We start from the raw sequence: 16,191 nt of genomic DNA on the forward strand, positions 1-16,191 counted from the left end.
AGGAAATATTATAAATTGTATTCAATTGGATTCAATTTTATAGTATTTACCATTTCTGGTCACTAGATGGAGCCATTCACAAAATTGCAGCATTGCATGTGGTAAAGCAACCACATAGCTTTTCTGCTGCAAATTTTGGGAAAAGTGACTCGCTCTAGTGAGCTTCACAGAATCCCCCCTCCCTTATCCTGGCAAGTGCCAGGAGAGGGAGGGCTTTCAATGTCTTCAAACCTCCTTACATTGTGTGCCGCCATTTTCAAAGCGACTACACAGTGGAAGGAGGTTGTAGTGCGAACATACCTGCGAGGAGACGCGAGACGCTCTGAGGAGGACCAGGACCATCGAGGCGGACCAGGACCATCGAGGCGGACCAGGACCATCGAGGCGGACCAGGACCATCGAGGCGGACCAGGAACATCGAGGCGGACCAGGAACATCGAGGCGGACCAGGACCAGCGAGGGGACACTTCGAGGACGAGGCGGCCAAGGAAGGACCAGTGTGTCGGACGTGGAAGGACGAGCGAGGCGACGTAGGAGGAGCAGCGAGTCGGACGAGGAGGACAAGGAAGGACGAGGTGTACCAGGGAATCGGACGTGGAAGGACGAGCGAGGCGACGGTGGAGGACGAGCGAGGCGACGGACGGAGGAGGACGAGCGAGGCGACGTAGGAGGACGAGCGAGGCGACTTGTGAGGACCACCGTGGGGGAACAGCGAGGCGGTAAGTAACGCCGAAATAGGCATTATGTGTGGCATCATATAAGGGAGGCCTATGTCGGCATATACGGGAGGCCTGTGTCATCATACGGGAGGCCGGTGCCATCATATCAGGGATGCGTGTGGCATCATACGGGAGGCCTGTGCCATCAAATCAGGGAGGTCTGTGGCATCATATAGGGGAGTCCTGTGGCATCATATAGGGGAGGCCTGTGGCATCATATAGTGGAGGCCTGTGCCATCATACGGGAGGCCTGTGGCATCATATAGGGGAGGCCTGTGGCATCATAGAGGGAGAGCCTGTGCCATCATACGGGAGGCCTGTGGCATCATATCATGGAGCCATATCAGGGAGGCCTGTGGCATCATATAGGGGAGGCCTGTGGCATCATACCAGCGGAGGCCTGTGGCATCATATCAAGGGAGGCCTCTGCTAGTATTTACAGTGTGGCATCATTTACAGTGTGGCATCATTTACAGTGTGGCATCATTTACAGTGTGGTAGCATTTACATTGTGGCAGCATTTACAGTGTGGCAGCATTTACATTGTGGCAGCATTTACATTGTGGCAGCATTTACATTGTGGCAGCATTTACATTGTGGCAGCATTTACAGTGTGGCAGCATGTACGGTGTGGCTGCATGTACGGTGTAGAATCATAGCAGCGGAGGCCTGTGTCATCATACCAGCGGACGCCTGTGGCATCATTTACAGTGTGGGAGCATTGACAGTGTGGCAGCATTTACAGTGTGGAAGCATTTACAGTGTGGCAGCATTTACAGTGTGGGAGCATTTACAGTGTGGCAGCATTTACAGTGCGGCAGCATTTACAGTGTGGCAGCATTTACAGTGTGGCATCATTTACAGTGTGGCAGCATTTACAGTGTGGCAGCATTTACAGTGTGGCAGCATTTACTGTGTGGCAGCATGTACGGTGTGGCTGCATGTACGGTGTAGCATCATAGCAGCGGAGGCCTGTGTCATCATACCAGCGGACGCCTGTGGCATCATTTACAGTGTGGGAGCATTGACAGTGTGGCAGCATTTTTTTTAGTGTGGCAGCATGTACGGTGTGGCTGCATGTACGGTGTGGCATCATACCAACGGAGCCCTGTGCCATCATACCAGCGGAGACCTGGGTCATCATACCAGCGTAGGGCTGTGCCTGCATTTACAGTGTGGCATCATTTATAGTTTGGCAGCATTTACAGTGTGGCAGCATTTACAGTGTGGCAGCATTTACATTGTGGCAGCATTTACAGTGTGGCAGCATTTACAGTGTGGCAGCACTTATAGTGTGGCAGCATGTACGGTGTGGCATCATACCTGCGGAGCCCTGTGTCATCATACCAGCGGAGACCTGTGGCATCATTTACAGTGTGGCAGCATTTACAGTGTGGCAGCATGTACGGTGTGGCTGCATGTACGGTGTAGAATCTATCAACTATCTTTATGTAATCCATCGCTGGTAACGTAATGATCTTTTCTCATGACATAATATTTACATTTACTTTTTTGATAGAAATGCCGTCGTGCATTGTCTCTAGTTGTGACAGTCGGTCTAATAGAGCTACTTACTCTCAAGGAGTGACCCTGCATGTTTTCCCAGGCAACATTGACAAGATAAAAGTTTGGCTCCAACAGGCCAGACAATCGTTGGACAATCTAGATGCACTCTCACAACGAATTTTTGATGGGAAAAAACAAGATTTATTTAGACTATGTTCAAAACACTTTGCAGAAGACTGTTATGTTTTTAAGTCGGAAAAGAAGATACGATGGCTGAAGGAAAGTGCAATTCCCACGATATTCCCTTATCAGGAAACTGAGTGTCCACCATCTAAACGGAAACGTACAGAAGAGGAAGACACTTATTCTTGTGCAACACAATGCATGCAATTGCCTTTGCCTACTACATCCACCAACAGAATTACATACGCTTCGACCGGTACCTCAATGCAAAACGATCCACCAACGTCAATGTCCAAAGTCATGGGAGTGAAACATGTAAAAATAGGTGTCAAGAGGAAATTTTTCGAAAGAAATGCAGCAACAAACACCCGACATAAGACATTGTCAACGAGAGCCACGAACACACCTTTCAAAAGAATAAGAGATGCAACCACTCAATCACACATCTTCACAGTGGATAGAGGATGCCAGTTTCCAGAGGAAGAACTTTCTTTTGCTAACCAAATAACAATGAAGTTGGATCATTTTTACCCATCTACGTTCTCAACCCCCCGCTTACAAAGACAAACAGCAAGCAAAGTCATATTTGAGGATCCCGAGGAAAGCTTTGTTTCTTCTACTGTCATAAATGATCCAACAGATCTGGACTACGAACCACCAGATTCTAGTTTATCATTTGAGAACGTGACAACAAATTTGTTTTCCGAACCAGCAGATGAAGAGCTAGTAAAAGAACGTAAATTTTTGGTTTTTGAATCGGCTTTAGATGTACTGGTTGCTCAGTGCGCGTGTTTCTGTGGCCACAAAATAGAAAACACCGTCAAATTCCAGCAAGGTACCTATCTTTCGCTACAAGGGAAATGTCCCAATGGACATGATTATTTTTGGGAAAGTCAACCAAAGTGTAATCGGATACCGGTTGGGAATCTTCTGATTGCAGCTTCCATTTTATTTAATGGTGGGAACTATGCAAAGATGTCTGACATTTGTAAATCGATTGGGGTGCAATTTATTTCACATTCCACTTTCTTTCGTCACCAAAGAAAATTCTTATTTCCAGTGGTGGACATTCACTGGAAACAAGAAAAAATGGAACTTCATAAAGAAATCAAACAAACACCATTGTGTCTCCTTGGTGACGGACAATGTGATAGCCCTGGGCATAATGCAAAATATTGTGTGTACACATTGATGGATTACAAGAGCGACAAGATTGTTGACTTTGAAATCGTTCAGGTTACACAAACCACATCTTCTGTGGCTATGGAAAGTTTGGCCTTTCAAAACTGTCTGAACCGTGTTATTCAAGATGGCCTCAATGTGTATGTTCTTGCAACAGACCGTCATGTCTCCATCCGCAAAAAAATACGTGAACAATACCCCGAGATTGGACATCAATTTGATATATGGCATTATGCTAAGTCCATTCGTAAGAAGCTGAAGGCTGCAAGTAAAAAAAAAAACTGTTCCCAAATTGTTGATTGGATCACGTCAATAACCAATCATTTTTGGTACTGCTGTAGTACTAGTTGCGGCAATGTGGATGTGCTGCGGGAAAAATGGCTCTCTGTACTTCAACATATTTGTAATGTACATGAATTCCCGGGGGACATTCTCACACAATGTGATCACAGATGTTTAGACATCGATGACGATCGCAAACACAATTGGATGTCAACAACATCGGCAGCCTATCATGCGCTAGAAAAGATTGTGAAAGATAAACAATTATTGAAAGACTTGCCCCACTTGTCATCTTTCTGTCATACAGGAAAAATCGAGGTATTCCACAGCTTTATTCTAAAATACAGACCGAAAAGAATACATTTTTCTTTAGACGGAATGGAAGCACGGACAAAACTTGCTGTTTTGGCCCATAATCATAATACAAAACGGGAACAATCTAGAGTCCACCGACAGACGACAAAGTCGGATCGGCTTGGTAGCATGAGGTATAATGTAATTTTCTCTAAACTAAGCAAAAAATGGACTGCAAAGAAAGAGTACGTACCAATGTCTTTCTCACACCTCTTTCCTATGTTTGTAAATGTGATCAAATTGTCAAAACAAGAAATTGAACATAGTTGGCAAACACGGACATTGACCCTACCACCAAACATAGCCACAGAACCACGGCCGGATAAAGCATCAACTGTTCTAGCTCACAAGTCACGTTTTTAATGTACTGAACTATGTTGTGTTTGCCCTCCTACTAAAAAAGCGTACAACTATTTGTCACTATTTAGATTGACTGTTACTGGAATAATTTGTAAGCAAACTATCTGTGGATATTGGGTGTTGATTCTGGGATTTAGTCTGATTGCCATATTTGGAGTCGGGAAGGAATTTCCCTCACTAATGAACAAAACGTAAATAACAATGGGTTTTCGCCTTCCTCAGAATCAACAATAGCAGTTTATATCCTGTATATTTTCTTCTGTTATGTACAATACTTATGCTGTGTTAATATATTATAATAAACATTCAAAGTTTGGATTTTAATTTTTTTTTTATTGAAAAAGATAGCATAGTAAAGTAAACAAACACATTTCAAAAATCGGCCATTTCAGAAGCATTATTGTCAGTGGCTAGCTTGAAACCAACATATACTTGATTTTCTTCTGGAAACATTGCTCTGACTTTCTGAACTGCACATGCTGGAATAGTACGCCTGTTTTTTCGTCCAAGGTAACCGTGAACCCACACGGTGAACATTCTGTATGCAACCATACGTAAGGACCTATACATCAGAAAAAAAAAATTTTTAGGCAATCTTATTTGGACACTATACATACCCCAATCGTATACTGTCACCCCTGACATGCTAAGATTCTTTAGAATAATACATAACGGCTCACAAACGCTGGAGCGACAGACATTGTTTGATTGCTGCGTGGAACAAGATCAAAATTTACTTCTAGTGTTACAGGGACCACATAACATTTGGCAGACACATATTAGACACATGCATGCTGCTAAAAGCGCACATAATAATATTTCTTTGAGCAATAAGGTTAGGATCATAATACCATCATTGAAACTTGACTGGAACCAAAAAAATAATTTCCTTACCTGTTATTTAGCGGTGCTTGACGTGTTGGACCAAAACATCTATAGCTTTCACATAGGGTCAGTTGTTCCTTGTTCAGACATGTGCCAATAAAAGTATGATGCTCTGTTATGCAACTAATCGGCTCATCTTCCTCCATTTTGTTTAGCACATTACGTATAACTTTGCAACAGACGCATTCCTCTTCTGTCGGCAAATTAATGCAGTTCCCACACTGACACCACGATTCCACCGGTTGCACGGACGCTGCAGGAGTTTGGCTCGCACTCTGTTCTGCCCGTTTTCTCATTGGCTGTTGTACAAGAATTATATTTGGATCCTGATATTTGGGACACCTTTCTCTTAGTTCCTGCTCTAATATTGCTCTCTAAAAAACAAAACAAAATTTATCATTGATTTGTGGAGTGAACATGTACATCTAATAATTACATTTTCCCATCTAAAAGTGAGACCCGAAACAGGTATATTCTATAGTGTTCGCTCCGCTAACGTCAACGGTGAAGGTGAGTGAATAGACACAAAAAATATAGGAACCAATATTCGGAATGTAATGGAGGACCAAAAGTTGGCTTTTCGAACGGTTTGATTTCCATTCAAACAAGTATATGTGGGTGTGCTTGGCCCCCCACAAATGCAAGAGTCAGCGTGCTATCCAACAGCACAGTGAAGCATTTCACAGGCATCAACTGCACAAAGTCTTACCTCCTGGGCTCTTTTTGCTTTCTCCTCTGGGGTAAATGTTGGTGGTATTCGTTTTGCTATTGGTTGATTGTCATCACTGGATTTCCGACTTCTCTTGGGCGCCATAACTGACAATTAGAAACAAAAGTTGATACATATCTCTCCCAAGACGTCAAATAAATACACTGTAAATGCTGCCACACTGTAATTGATGCCACACTGTAATTGATGCCACAGGCCCCCGCCGGTATGATGACACAGGCCTCCGCAGCTATGATGCTACACCTTACATGCAGCCACACCGTACATGCTGCCACACTGTAAATGCTCCCACACTGTAAATGCTCCCACACTGTAAATGATGCCACAGGCCTCCGCTGGTATGATGACACAGGCCTCCGCTGCTATGATGCTACACCGTACATGCTGCCACACCGTACATGCTGCCACACTGTAAATGCTGCCACACTGTAAATGCTGCCACACTGTAATTGATGCCACACTGTAATTGATGCCACAGGCCTCCAACGGTATGATGACACAGGCCTCCGCAGCTATGATGCTACACCTTACATGCAGCCACACCGTACATGCTGCCACACTGTAAATGCTCCCACACTGTAAATGCTCCCACACTGTAAATGATGCCACAGGCCTCCGCTGGTATGATGACACAGGCCTCCGCTGCTATGATGCTACACCTTACATGCAGCCACACCGTACATGCTGCCACACTGTAAATGCTCCCACACTGTAAATGCTCCCACACTGTAATTGATGCCACAGGCCTCCGCTGGTATGATGACACAGGCCTCCGCTGCTATGATGCTACACCGTACATGCTGCCACAACGTACATGCTGCCACACTGTAAATGCTGCCACACTGTAAATGCTGCCACACTGTAAATGCTGCCACACTGTAATTGATGCCACACTGTAATTGATGCCACAGGCCCCCGCCGGTATGATGACACAGGCCTCCGCAGCTATGATGCTACACCTTACATGCAGCCACACCGTACATGCTGCCACACTGTAAATGCTCCCACACTGTAAATGCTCCCACACTGTAAATGATGCCACAGGCCTCCGCTGGTATGATGACACAGGCCTCCGCTGCTATGATGCTACACCGTACATGCTGCCACACCGTACATGCTGCCACACTGTAAATGCTGCCACACTGTAAATGCTGCCACACTGTAATTGATGCCACACTGTAATTGATGCCACAGGCCTCCAACGGTATGATGACACAGGCCTCCGCAGCTATGATGCTACACCTTACATGCAGCCACACCGTACATGCTGCCACACTGTAAATGCTCCCACACTGTAAATGCTCCCACACTGTAAATGATGCCACAGGCCTCCGCTGGTATGATGACACAGGCCTCCGCTGCTATGATGCTACACCTTACATGCAGCCACACCGTACATGCTGCCACACTGTAAATGCTCCCACACTGTAAATGCTCCCACACTGTAAATGATGCCACAGGCCTCCGCTGGTATGATGACACAGGCCTCCGCTGCTATGATGCTACACCGTACATGCTGCCACAACGTACATGCTGCCACACTGTAAATGCTGCCACACTGTAAATGCTGCCACACTGTAAATGCTGCCACACTGTAAATGCTGCCACACTGTAAATGCTGCCACACTGTAATTGATGCCACACTGTAATTGATGCCACAGGCCTCCGCCGGTATGATGACACAGGCCTCCGCAGCTATGATGCTACACCTTACATGCAGCCACACCGTACATGCTGCCACACTGTAAATGCTCCCACACTGTAAATGCTCCCACACTGTAAATGATGCCACAGGCCTCCGCTGGTATGATGACACAGGCCTCCGCTGCTATGATGCTACACCGTACATGCTGCCACAACGTACATGCTGCCACACTGTAAATGCTGCCACACTGTAAATGCTGCCACACTGTAAATGCTGCCACACTGTAAATGCTGCCACACTGTAATTGATGCCACACTGTAATTGATGCCACAGGCCTCCGCTGGTATGATGACACAGGCCTCCGCTGCTATGATGCTACACCGTACATGCTGCCACAACGTACATGCTGCCACACTGTAAATGCTGCCACACTGTAAATGCTGCCACACTGTAAATGCTGCCACACTGTAATTGATGCCACACTGTAATTGATGCCACAGGCCCCCGCCGGTATGATGACACAGGCCTCCGCAGCTATGATGCTACACCTTACATGCAGCCACACCGTACATGCTGCCACACTGTAAATGCTCCCACACTGTAAATGCTCCCACACTGTAAATGATGCCACAGGCCTCCGCTGGTATGATGACACAGGCCTCCGCTGCTATGATGCTACACCGTACATGCTGCCACACCGTACATGCTGCCACACTGTAAATGCTGCCACACTGTAAATGCTGCCACACTGTAATTGATGCCACACTGTAATTGATGCCACAGGCCTCCAACGGTATGATGACACAGGCCTCCGCAGCTATGATGCTACACCTTACATGCAGCCACACCGTACATGCTGCCACACTGTAAATGCTCCCACACTGTAAATGCTCCCACACTGTAAATGATGCCACAGGCCTCCGCTGGTATGATGACACAGGCCTCCGCTGCTATGATGCTACACCTTACATGCAGCCACACCGTACATGCAGCCACACCGTACATGCTGCCACACTGTAAATGCTCCCACACTGTAAATGCTCCCACACTGTAAATGATGCCACAGGCCTCCGCTGGTATGATGACACAGGCCTCCGCTGCTATGATGCTACACCGTACATGCTGCCACAACGTACATGCTGCCACACTGTAAATGCTGCCACACTGTAAATGCTGCCACACTGTAAATGCTGCCACACTGTAAATGCTGCCACACTGTAATTGATGCCACACTGTAATTGATGCCACAGGCCTCCGCCGGTATGATGACACAGGCCTCCGCAGCTATGATGCTACACCTTACATGCAGCCACACCGTACATGCTGCCACACTGTAAATGCTCCCACACTGTAAATGCTCCCACACTGTAAATGATGCCACAGGCCTCCGCTGGTATGATGACACAGGCCTCCGCTGCTATGATGCTACACCGTACATGCTGCCACAACGTACATGCTGCCACACTGTAAATGCTGCCACACTGTAAATGCTGCCACACTGTAAATGCTGCCACACTGTAAATGCTGCCACACTGTAATTGATGCCACACTGTAATTGATGCCACAGGCCTCCGCTGGTATGATGACACAGGCCTCCGCTGCTATGATGCTACACCGTACATGCTGCCACAACGTACATGCTGCCACACTGTAAATGCTGCCACACTGTAAATGCTGCCACACTGTAAATGCTGCCACACTGTAAATGCTGCCACACTGTAATTGATGCCACACTGTAATTGATGCCACAGGCCTCCGCTGGTATGATGACACAGGCCTCCGCTGCTATGATGCTACACCGTACATGCTGCCACACCGTACATGCTGCCACACTGTAAATGCTGCCACACTGTAATTGATGCCACACTGTAATTGATGCCACAGGCCTCCGCTGGTATGATGACACAGGCCTCCGCTGCTATGATGCTACACCGTACATGCTGCCACACCGTACATGCTGCCACACTGTAAATGCTGCCACACTGTAAATGCTGCCACACTGTAAATGCTGCCACACTGTAAATGCTGCCACACTGTAATTGATGCCACACTGTAATTGATGCCACAGGCCTCCGCTGGTATGATGACACAGGCCTCCGCTGCTATGATGCTACACCGTACATGCTGCCACACCGTACATGCTGCCACACTGTAAATGCTGCCACACTGTAATTGATGCCACACTGTAATTGATGCCACAGGCCTCCGCTGGTATGATGACACAGGCCTCCACTGCTATGATGCTACACCGTACATGCAGCCACACCGTACATGCTGCCACACTGTAAATGCTCCCACACTGTAAATGATGCCACAGGCCTCCCTGTTATGATGCCACAGGCCTCTGCTTGTATGCTGCCACAGGCCTCCCTTCGTATGATGCCGCAGGCCTCCGCAGACATGATGCAACAAGGCCTCCCTGTTATGATGCCACACGCCTCTGCTTGTATGCTGCCACAGGCCTCCCTTCGTATGATGCCGCAGGCCTCCGCTGTTATGATGCCGCAGGCCTCCCTGTTATGATGCCGCAGGCCTCCCTGTTATGATGCCGCAGGCCTCCCTGTTATGATGCCGCAGGCCTCCCTGTTATGATGCCGCAGGCCTCCCTGTTATGATGCCGCAGGCCTCCCTGTTATGATGCCGCAGGCCTCCCTGTTATGATGCCGCAGGCCTCCCTGTTATGATGCTGCAGGCCTCCCTGTTATGATGCCGCAGGCCTCCCTGTTATGATGCCACAGGCTTCCCTGGTATGATGACAAAGGCTGCTCACACAAACGCACATGAACAGAACTTACCTGTTCCTGACGCGACCTCCTCTCTGTCAAACTTCTTGCGACTGGTCTTCTTGCGCCTTCGCTGCGAATACATGACCGGAAGCCGCGGCCGGAACTCGTCATCTCACACTCCTGCCGCGGCTTCCGGTCGACAGGAACATGGCGCCGGATTTCGCTCTAGCAAATGCCTCAGTTTTGGTCTGTGTGTGAGCGGCGCATGCGCAGTTCACACACAGACGCCGTACACGGCAGTCAATGGGACGGGAGCCGTTCGCAGTCCCTATGGGACTGTGGCTGCCGTATTCCATGCCTGTGTGTGTCGTTAATCGACACACACAGTAATGGAAACAAAAATGGCAGCCCCCATAGAGCAGCTAATCAATTAAAAACGTAAAAAGTACAAAACAGCAACATACATTAATAAAATTTATTGATCTATCACACAAAAACACATAACATATTAAAAACAAAGTTGGTAGTGACACTGTTCCTTTAATAAAGAAAAACACATGAATCCGAGGTTGGATTTTAAAGGCCACAGCAGCCGTTTATTATATATTTAAAGAAAATAAAATTTTCATAACCAAACATTATATCAACATAGAATTCCCCAAAAATTGGAATTCTTCCAACAACACAAACGGACCCCTAACAGGGTCAATATATAAAACCAATAACATAACCAGGGGAAGCGCTTAAGGTTACTGCAAATTAGAATAGCCATCTGCCACCACCACTTGTTGTCCATAAAGCACTTCAAAGGGGTAACACCCTAAGGAGCCTTTCACATAGTTTTGGGGGACGCATACCCCTGATGCGACCCCCCCCCCCCCCACCACCAGTTTTTACTGACCAACCTTAAGGACTCCCCTCCCCACCAGCTACCGTGACAACCGAACAACACCGCTACATACACCACAATCGAAATGCCACAACCTACCACACACTCACCACGCTACAACCACTCAAGATACAAGAAAAAATGGGCGGGTGGGCAGGACTCGATTTTGCTGTTCTTCTTCCAACGCACTGAGGAAAAACAGCGGGAAGACCTAGTTACCACCCCACTCCTCCCATCCAACCCCTCCCACCTACTTACACTATTCTAAATCCTCCCCATAGCAACTTGGCAATTTAACACTTTCCTCACTTACTCCCTCCTATACCTGTCACGGCAGCCTCCCCTTACTACTTTCAGGGCGGCAGTGCGGCCTCTCCTATGTTTTTGTCTTAATATCTTTAAAAATATATCCTTTGGTCGCCTATTTAACGATGTCGCATATCGGCAAACTATCAAACGATTCATGTTTACACACCACATTGTTAGAACGATCAACGATTATTTTTGTGTTTGAAAAATCCTCAACAACTGTTTTATTACTAGTCGTTCAATCAGCAAGCAGAGATTTTGGAAGTATTGAGAAATTGAAACCCGTAGATTTTGAAGTTGAAGAGCTTTTCATTATATAGTGACTAAGCGTTATTTACATTATTGCAGAATTTGTAGTAGTTGCGTCTGCGTTGTGATCAGTTGTTTCCTGATAGTGACAGATAAGTGACCACGGATAGTCGCCTTTTATCTGAAATTACCGCAGGCGATTCTTACCATCTACGGACTATTCACATTTTACTTCTGGCATTGTGCCATTTACAGAGCCATTTAAGGATTAAAAACCCATATATACATTTCAATGATCAGGTGTACGAGCGTTTATTACAAACGCTCGTTCGTCGGCTGATTGCATCTTTTATACCACCCTAAAAATCATCGTTTTCACAGCACATTCTGTCGCTAATATATGTAAACCGATGGGGACCGAACAAAAGTTTTAACGATTGTTCATCCCCATACATTTTACATTGACTTTATGTTTGTCTGTAAAAAAAAACAACTTTATATGAGTGCCAATTGTTCTCGTCGATCGGCGCTCATTATGGGCAGAAATTTGACAGTGTAAACCATTTGTTCAGCAATAATGGCGGAGGTGTTAACTGTTATTTCTATGTGTAGTTTTTTGTTATGTTATTGTACCTCAAAATTTTATGTACGCTTTATTATAGCGTGTCATGAAGTAGTACAAATAGGGGAATATGGCAGTTAAGTGAAGTCTTCTTTCCTCAAATCTTCTTTGGTCTAGTCTGTGTCATCGACATGAAAAAAAAAAGTGTCATCAAATTAGGGCGGATTCTACCACGTGGTTCTACTTCTGGCAAGATGTCACCATTTTGTGGTGAAGCAATGGAAAATGCTAAAGGTTAGATGCCATTTTAAAATCAGAAGCCCAGAGGTGTTAGGATAATGGTTTTCATATGACGGGGCCAGCGTCGGCATGTTACATGCTTATACAGCTACTTTTTGGCAAGGGAACAGCGTGCTACAGTTTATTGTATTTCTGGAATCAAACGATTTACGATTTAGCAGCAGCGATCCCCGGAGGTAAAGAGAATCGCTCATAGATAGTTGTCTTTTTACTTCTTGTGGTGTAAAGTTGTTTTTTTCGAAGTAAATAGTGCCGATATAGAGCGCTTTTGTTCGTATCCGTGCCAGTTTGTGGTATATTGACGAAGTGTCTGCTTGGTGAACAGCATAGCTTTACAGTACAGGCTTATGCAGGTCTGTGTGCACAGGCAGGAGTGCTTCTAGTTTAGAAGGAAGTGATTGTGATAGGTCGGAAGAATGTACCATTTCTAAACACCCCTCCTTTCCTTTTATACTCGTGTGCGAGAGTGAAGGCAGGCTGTACACAAGGCAGAGCAGGCTGCACAGGAGAGGGGAGCCTGGAAGTGATCTGCAGTTCTCGGGCTTTGCCTTTCTATCTAGTGATTTTTCCAAGCGCTTCTGCTTCGCTTTTCGTCCTCCCACCTTTTTTGTGAAGAGGGGGGGGCGCTTTTATTGGAAAATAACCTAGTTCGGCCCACTAACTGCATGCTGCATGTTGGGCAGATTGAAAACCTCCATGCAAAATCGGAGGCAGAAGAATTATTTACATGTGATGGATATTTTCTCTGCTTATTGCCTAGTAATGAGGTTCTGACAGGCGCGACCTTTCATAAGACAGCCCACATGATTGGCTTTCTGCCCAGAATATTGCTGCAACATTATCTGTGATTGGTTATCTTCCTATCATGCATTGCTTCACAAGGGAAGCTGCCCCTTTTTTTAATAAATCTACGATGGCTGGCTTCAATATGCTGCTCTGTAAGTATTTTGCATGGGGAGATTCTGGCGAGCTTCGACTCCACGCTGGAGCCACATGGGAATGGGGAGGAAAGTGTGCAGGAGAAAGTAAAGTGCTTCTTGGTTACAATGATAACATGTTTGTTTTTTCTACAGGTTGGTACTAAGAAGTGCCTTTCCTGACGTCGCTGCTGCTTGGACCCGCTTGTAGAGCAGTTTCTGCTTTTTGCCTTGCTTGCTGCCAGCTACGCTGCAACGAGAGCCCAGCCACCCTCCTCATCTAGACAACCCCCCCCTAATGCTATAGTCAGAAAAAAAAGAATACAAACTAAGGTATCTGCTTCTATAAGACGAAACCAAGGACAGACAGACACAGGGGATAGAGAGAGGGGCAGAGAAAACCTCTATTATCATCCTACAGTGCTGCGTCTATATATGCCAAGCTAAATCCATACCAATCACACCGCAGAACCCAACTCCATTGCCAGTTCAGCTCGGTGGAGATTACCTTACAGAAAACTTTACTGGGAGCAGTTTGGAAAATTTATGCCAACGCAGGGGCTGCCACGTTTTCATGCTTGCATTTTGGGCTGAATATCGAAACTCCAAATGGGTAACTGAGAGTACAGAGAAGTTCCAGGCCTCCGCACTTATACTTACCATCGAATGATTTTAACATTACAGATCACAAAATCCCTATTATTGATAAACTTGTTGGTGAACGGCGAGAGCGGGACATCTGTATGCAGATACAGACCGCGCAGATTTACAATTTAAAAACCGCACGGAAAAAAAAAGAGGACAACTGGAGTTTGGCTTTATCTCTCTACTCCTGAGACGTTGTTTTTTTGTTTTTTTTTAAATTACGTTTTAAGTATGGCTGTTAGCGTGGCACCGATGCGGGACACAAAATGGCTAACATTGGAAGTGTGTCGGGAGTTCCAAAGAGGGACGTGCTCACGGCCAGACACAGAATGTAAATTTGCACACCCATCAAAAAGCTGCCAAGTTGAAAATGGACGGGTGATCGCCTGCTTTGATTCATTGAAAGTGAGTAAACAATCTATTCTATTATACCGGTAAACACAGACTCCTTTTATTGCTGCTTGTATTATCTGCAAAGTAAAATAAGACACAATAACAAATATATATATTTCCATCAGATCGGAATTTTTCACGTAACTGTTTTGTGATTGTTAACTCCGTTAAGACAACAGTCGATTTAGCTGCAGTCCTATGTAAAACTACAGATAACATATTGTGATGTGACAATGAGATGTGCAAATTGACAATCTGCAATGCTGTCATCTGACAAACCCGGCTTTGCTACATTTATATGCTGTATTAATCAAACATTATACTAAAGTATATCCAGTACCTGGAATGAGACAGGGGGCCTTTTTCTAAACTTGGGTCTATTTTACAATGTAGTCTTATTATGGTAAAAAAATAAACAAAGTGTGTGTGTCTGTCTGTATGTATAAGTGTGTGTGTGTGTGTGTGTGTGTGTGTGTGTATATATATATATATGCCGTTTGTGAGCTTTCCTTATGGTCAGCTGATCATGTACATCTTGGTTCTCATTGTTGTCGGATGATCATATCAGGCCCCATGCACACGAACGTGCTTTTGCGGCCGCAATTCCGTCGAAAATCCACGGGAGAATTGCGGCCCCATTCATTCCTATGGGCCCATGCACACGACCGTGGTTTCCACTGTCCGTGCATGGCCCAGTGGCCTGGACCGCAGAAAGAACGGACAGGTCTTATTACGGCCGTGTTGTGGGGTCCAGGCTCATAGGAAATAATGCACGCGGCCATGTGCGCGGCCCGCGATTTGCGGGTGACACTCCGCGGCCGTCCGACCCGAAAGTCACGGCCGTGCACATGGCTACGGTCGTGTGCATGTGGCCTTACCATTTGCAATGTATCATGAGGTCGTGCTTTCACCTATGCGATCTATATGCATCTTAATAAGAACTGGAGATCAGCATTCAATTATTATAATGTGATAGTTTATCCACATGATTTCTTGCATTGATTCAGTAATAAAAAGTATCTTTAAAAAAAATCTGCTGAATAACAACTGGTATATTTGTGGTTTATTACTCATGGTTTACGGGTGGTGTGCAAAATGACATGATGCCCAAAAAAATCTGAACAGTGTGCAAAAAATGCCATGTCCAAGCTGCATTTATTAGATGTAAACCTGGTTGTGTGTGCGGACTGGCTCAACCTCAGGATCACCCAGGAGAATCGGGGCTTGGTTCTATAGCACTTACTTTTCAAATGCAGAAAAGTAAATTAGTTCACAAAAGGTTTGTATTATATTGTGAATCTCTTATAGTTATGTGGTAAGAAAAATATAAAATTCCCTGTCTAGTTTTATGTTTC

The 16,191-nt window shown here is 45.7% G+C and overlaps 2 protein-coding genes across 14 annotated transcripts in view; one reads left to right on the forward strand and one right to left on the reverse strand.

The window, feature by feature from the left end:
• Positions 1 to 16,191, forward strand: part of MBNL1 (muscleblind like splicing regulator 1) — a 190,915-nt gene that overhangs the window by 35,569 nt on the left and 139,155 nt on the right. For 11 of the 13 annotated variants that reach the window (XM_075861507.1, XM_075861510.1, XM_075861511.1 and 8 more), the window contains exon 2: positions 13,955 to 14,848. The exons of 1 other annotated variant lie outside the window; for it this stretch is intronic. In XM_075861507.1, coding sequence (XP_075717622.1) covers positions 14,675 to 14,848 — 174 coding nt within the window. In that variant the 5' untranslated portion in view covers positions 13,955 to 14,674. Of the gene's footprint in view, positions 1 to 13,356; positions 13,820 to 13,954; positions 14,849 to 16,191 lie in introns of those variants that run through there. One more of the 13 variants, XM_075861508.1, reaches the window with a different exon arrangement.
• LOC142760458 (uncharacterized) lies at positions 4,955 to 10,714 on the reverse strand. The gene is made up of 4 exons (XM_075863649.1): positions 10,642 to 10,714; positions 6,181 to 6,287; positions 5,481 to 5,845; positions 4,955 to 5,148 (listed from the first exon to the last, which is right to left on the reverse strand). The coding sequence occupies exons 1-4, from the start codon at positions 10,712 to 10,714 to the stop codon at positions 4,959 to 4,961; spliced, it is 735 nt and encodes a 244-aa protein (XP_075719764.1). The 3' UTR covers positions 4,955 to 4,958.

Source organism: Rhinoderma darwinii, chromosome 4, assembly GCF_050947455.1.
Source record: "Rhinoderma darwinii isolate aRhiDar2 chromosome 4, aRhiDar2.hap1, whole genome shotgun sequence".
Classification (NCBI taxonomy): domain Eukaryota; kingdom Metazoa; phylum Chordata; class Amphibia; order Anura; family Rhinodermatidae; genus Rhinoderma; species Rhinoderma darwinii.

What these genes read in the sequence shown, in the direction of transcription:
- LOC142760458 (XM_075863649.1), bottom strand. Translation starts at nt 10,714, where the DNA reads ATGTATTCGCAGCGAAGGCGCAAGAAGACCAGTCGCAAGAAGTTTGAC. An exon ending in GGAGGTCGCGTCAGGAACAG is followed by an intron (nt 6,288 to 10,641) that starts GTAAGTTCTGTT and finishes TCTAATTGTCAG; the next exon opens with TTATGGCGCCCAAGAGAAGT. An exon ending in AAGCAAAAAGAGCCCAGGAG is followed by an intron (nt 5,846 to 6,180) that starts GTAAGACTTTGT and finishes TTTGTTTTTTAG; the next exon opens with AGAGCAATATTAGAGCAGGA.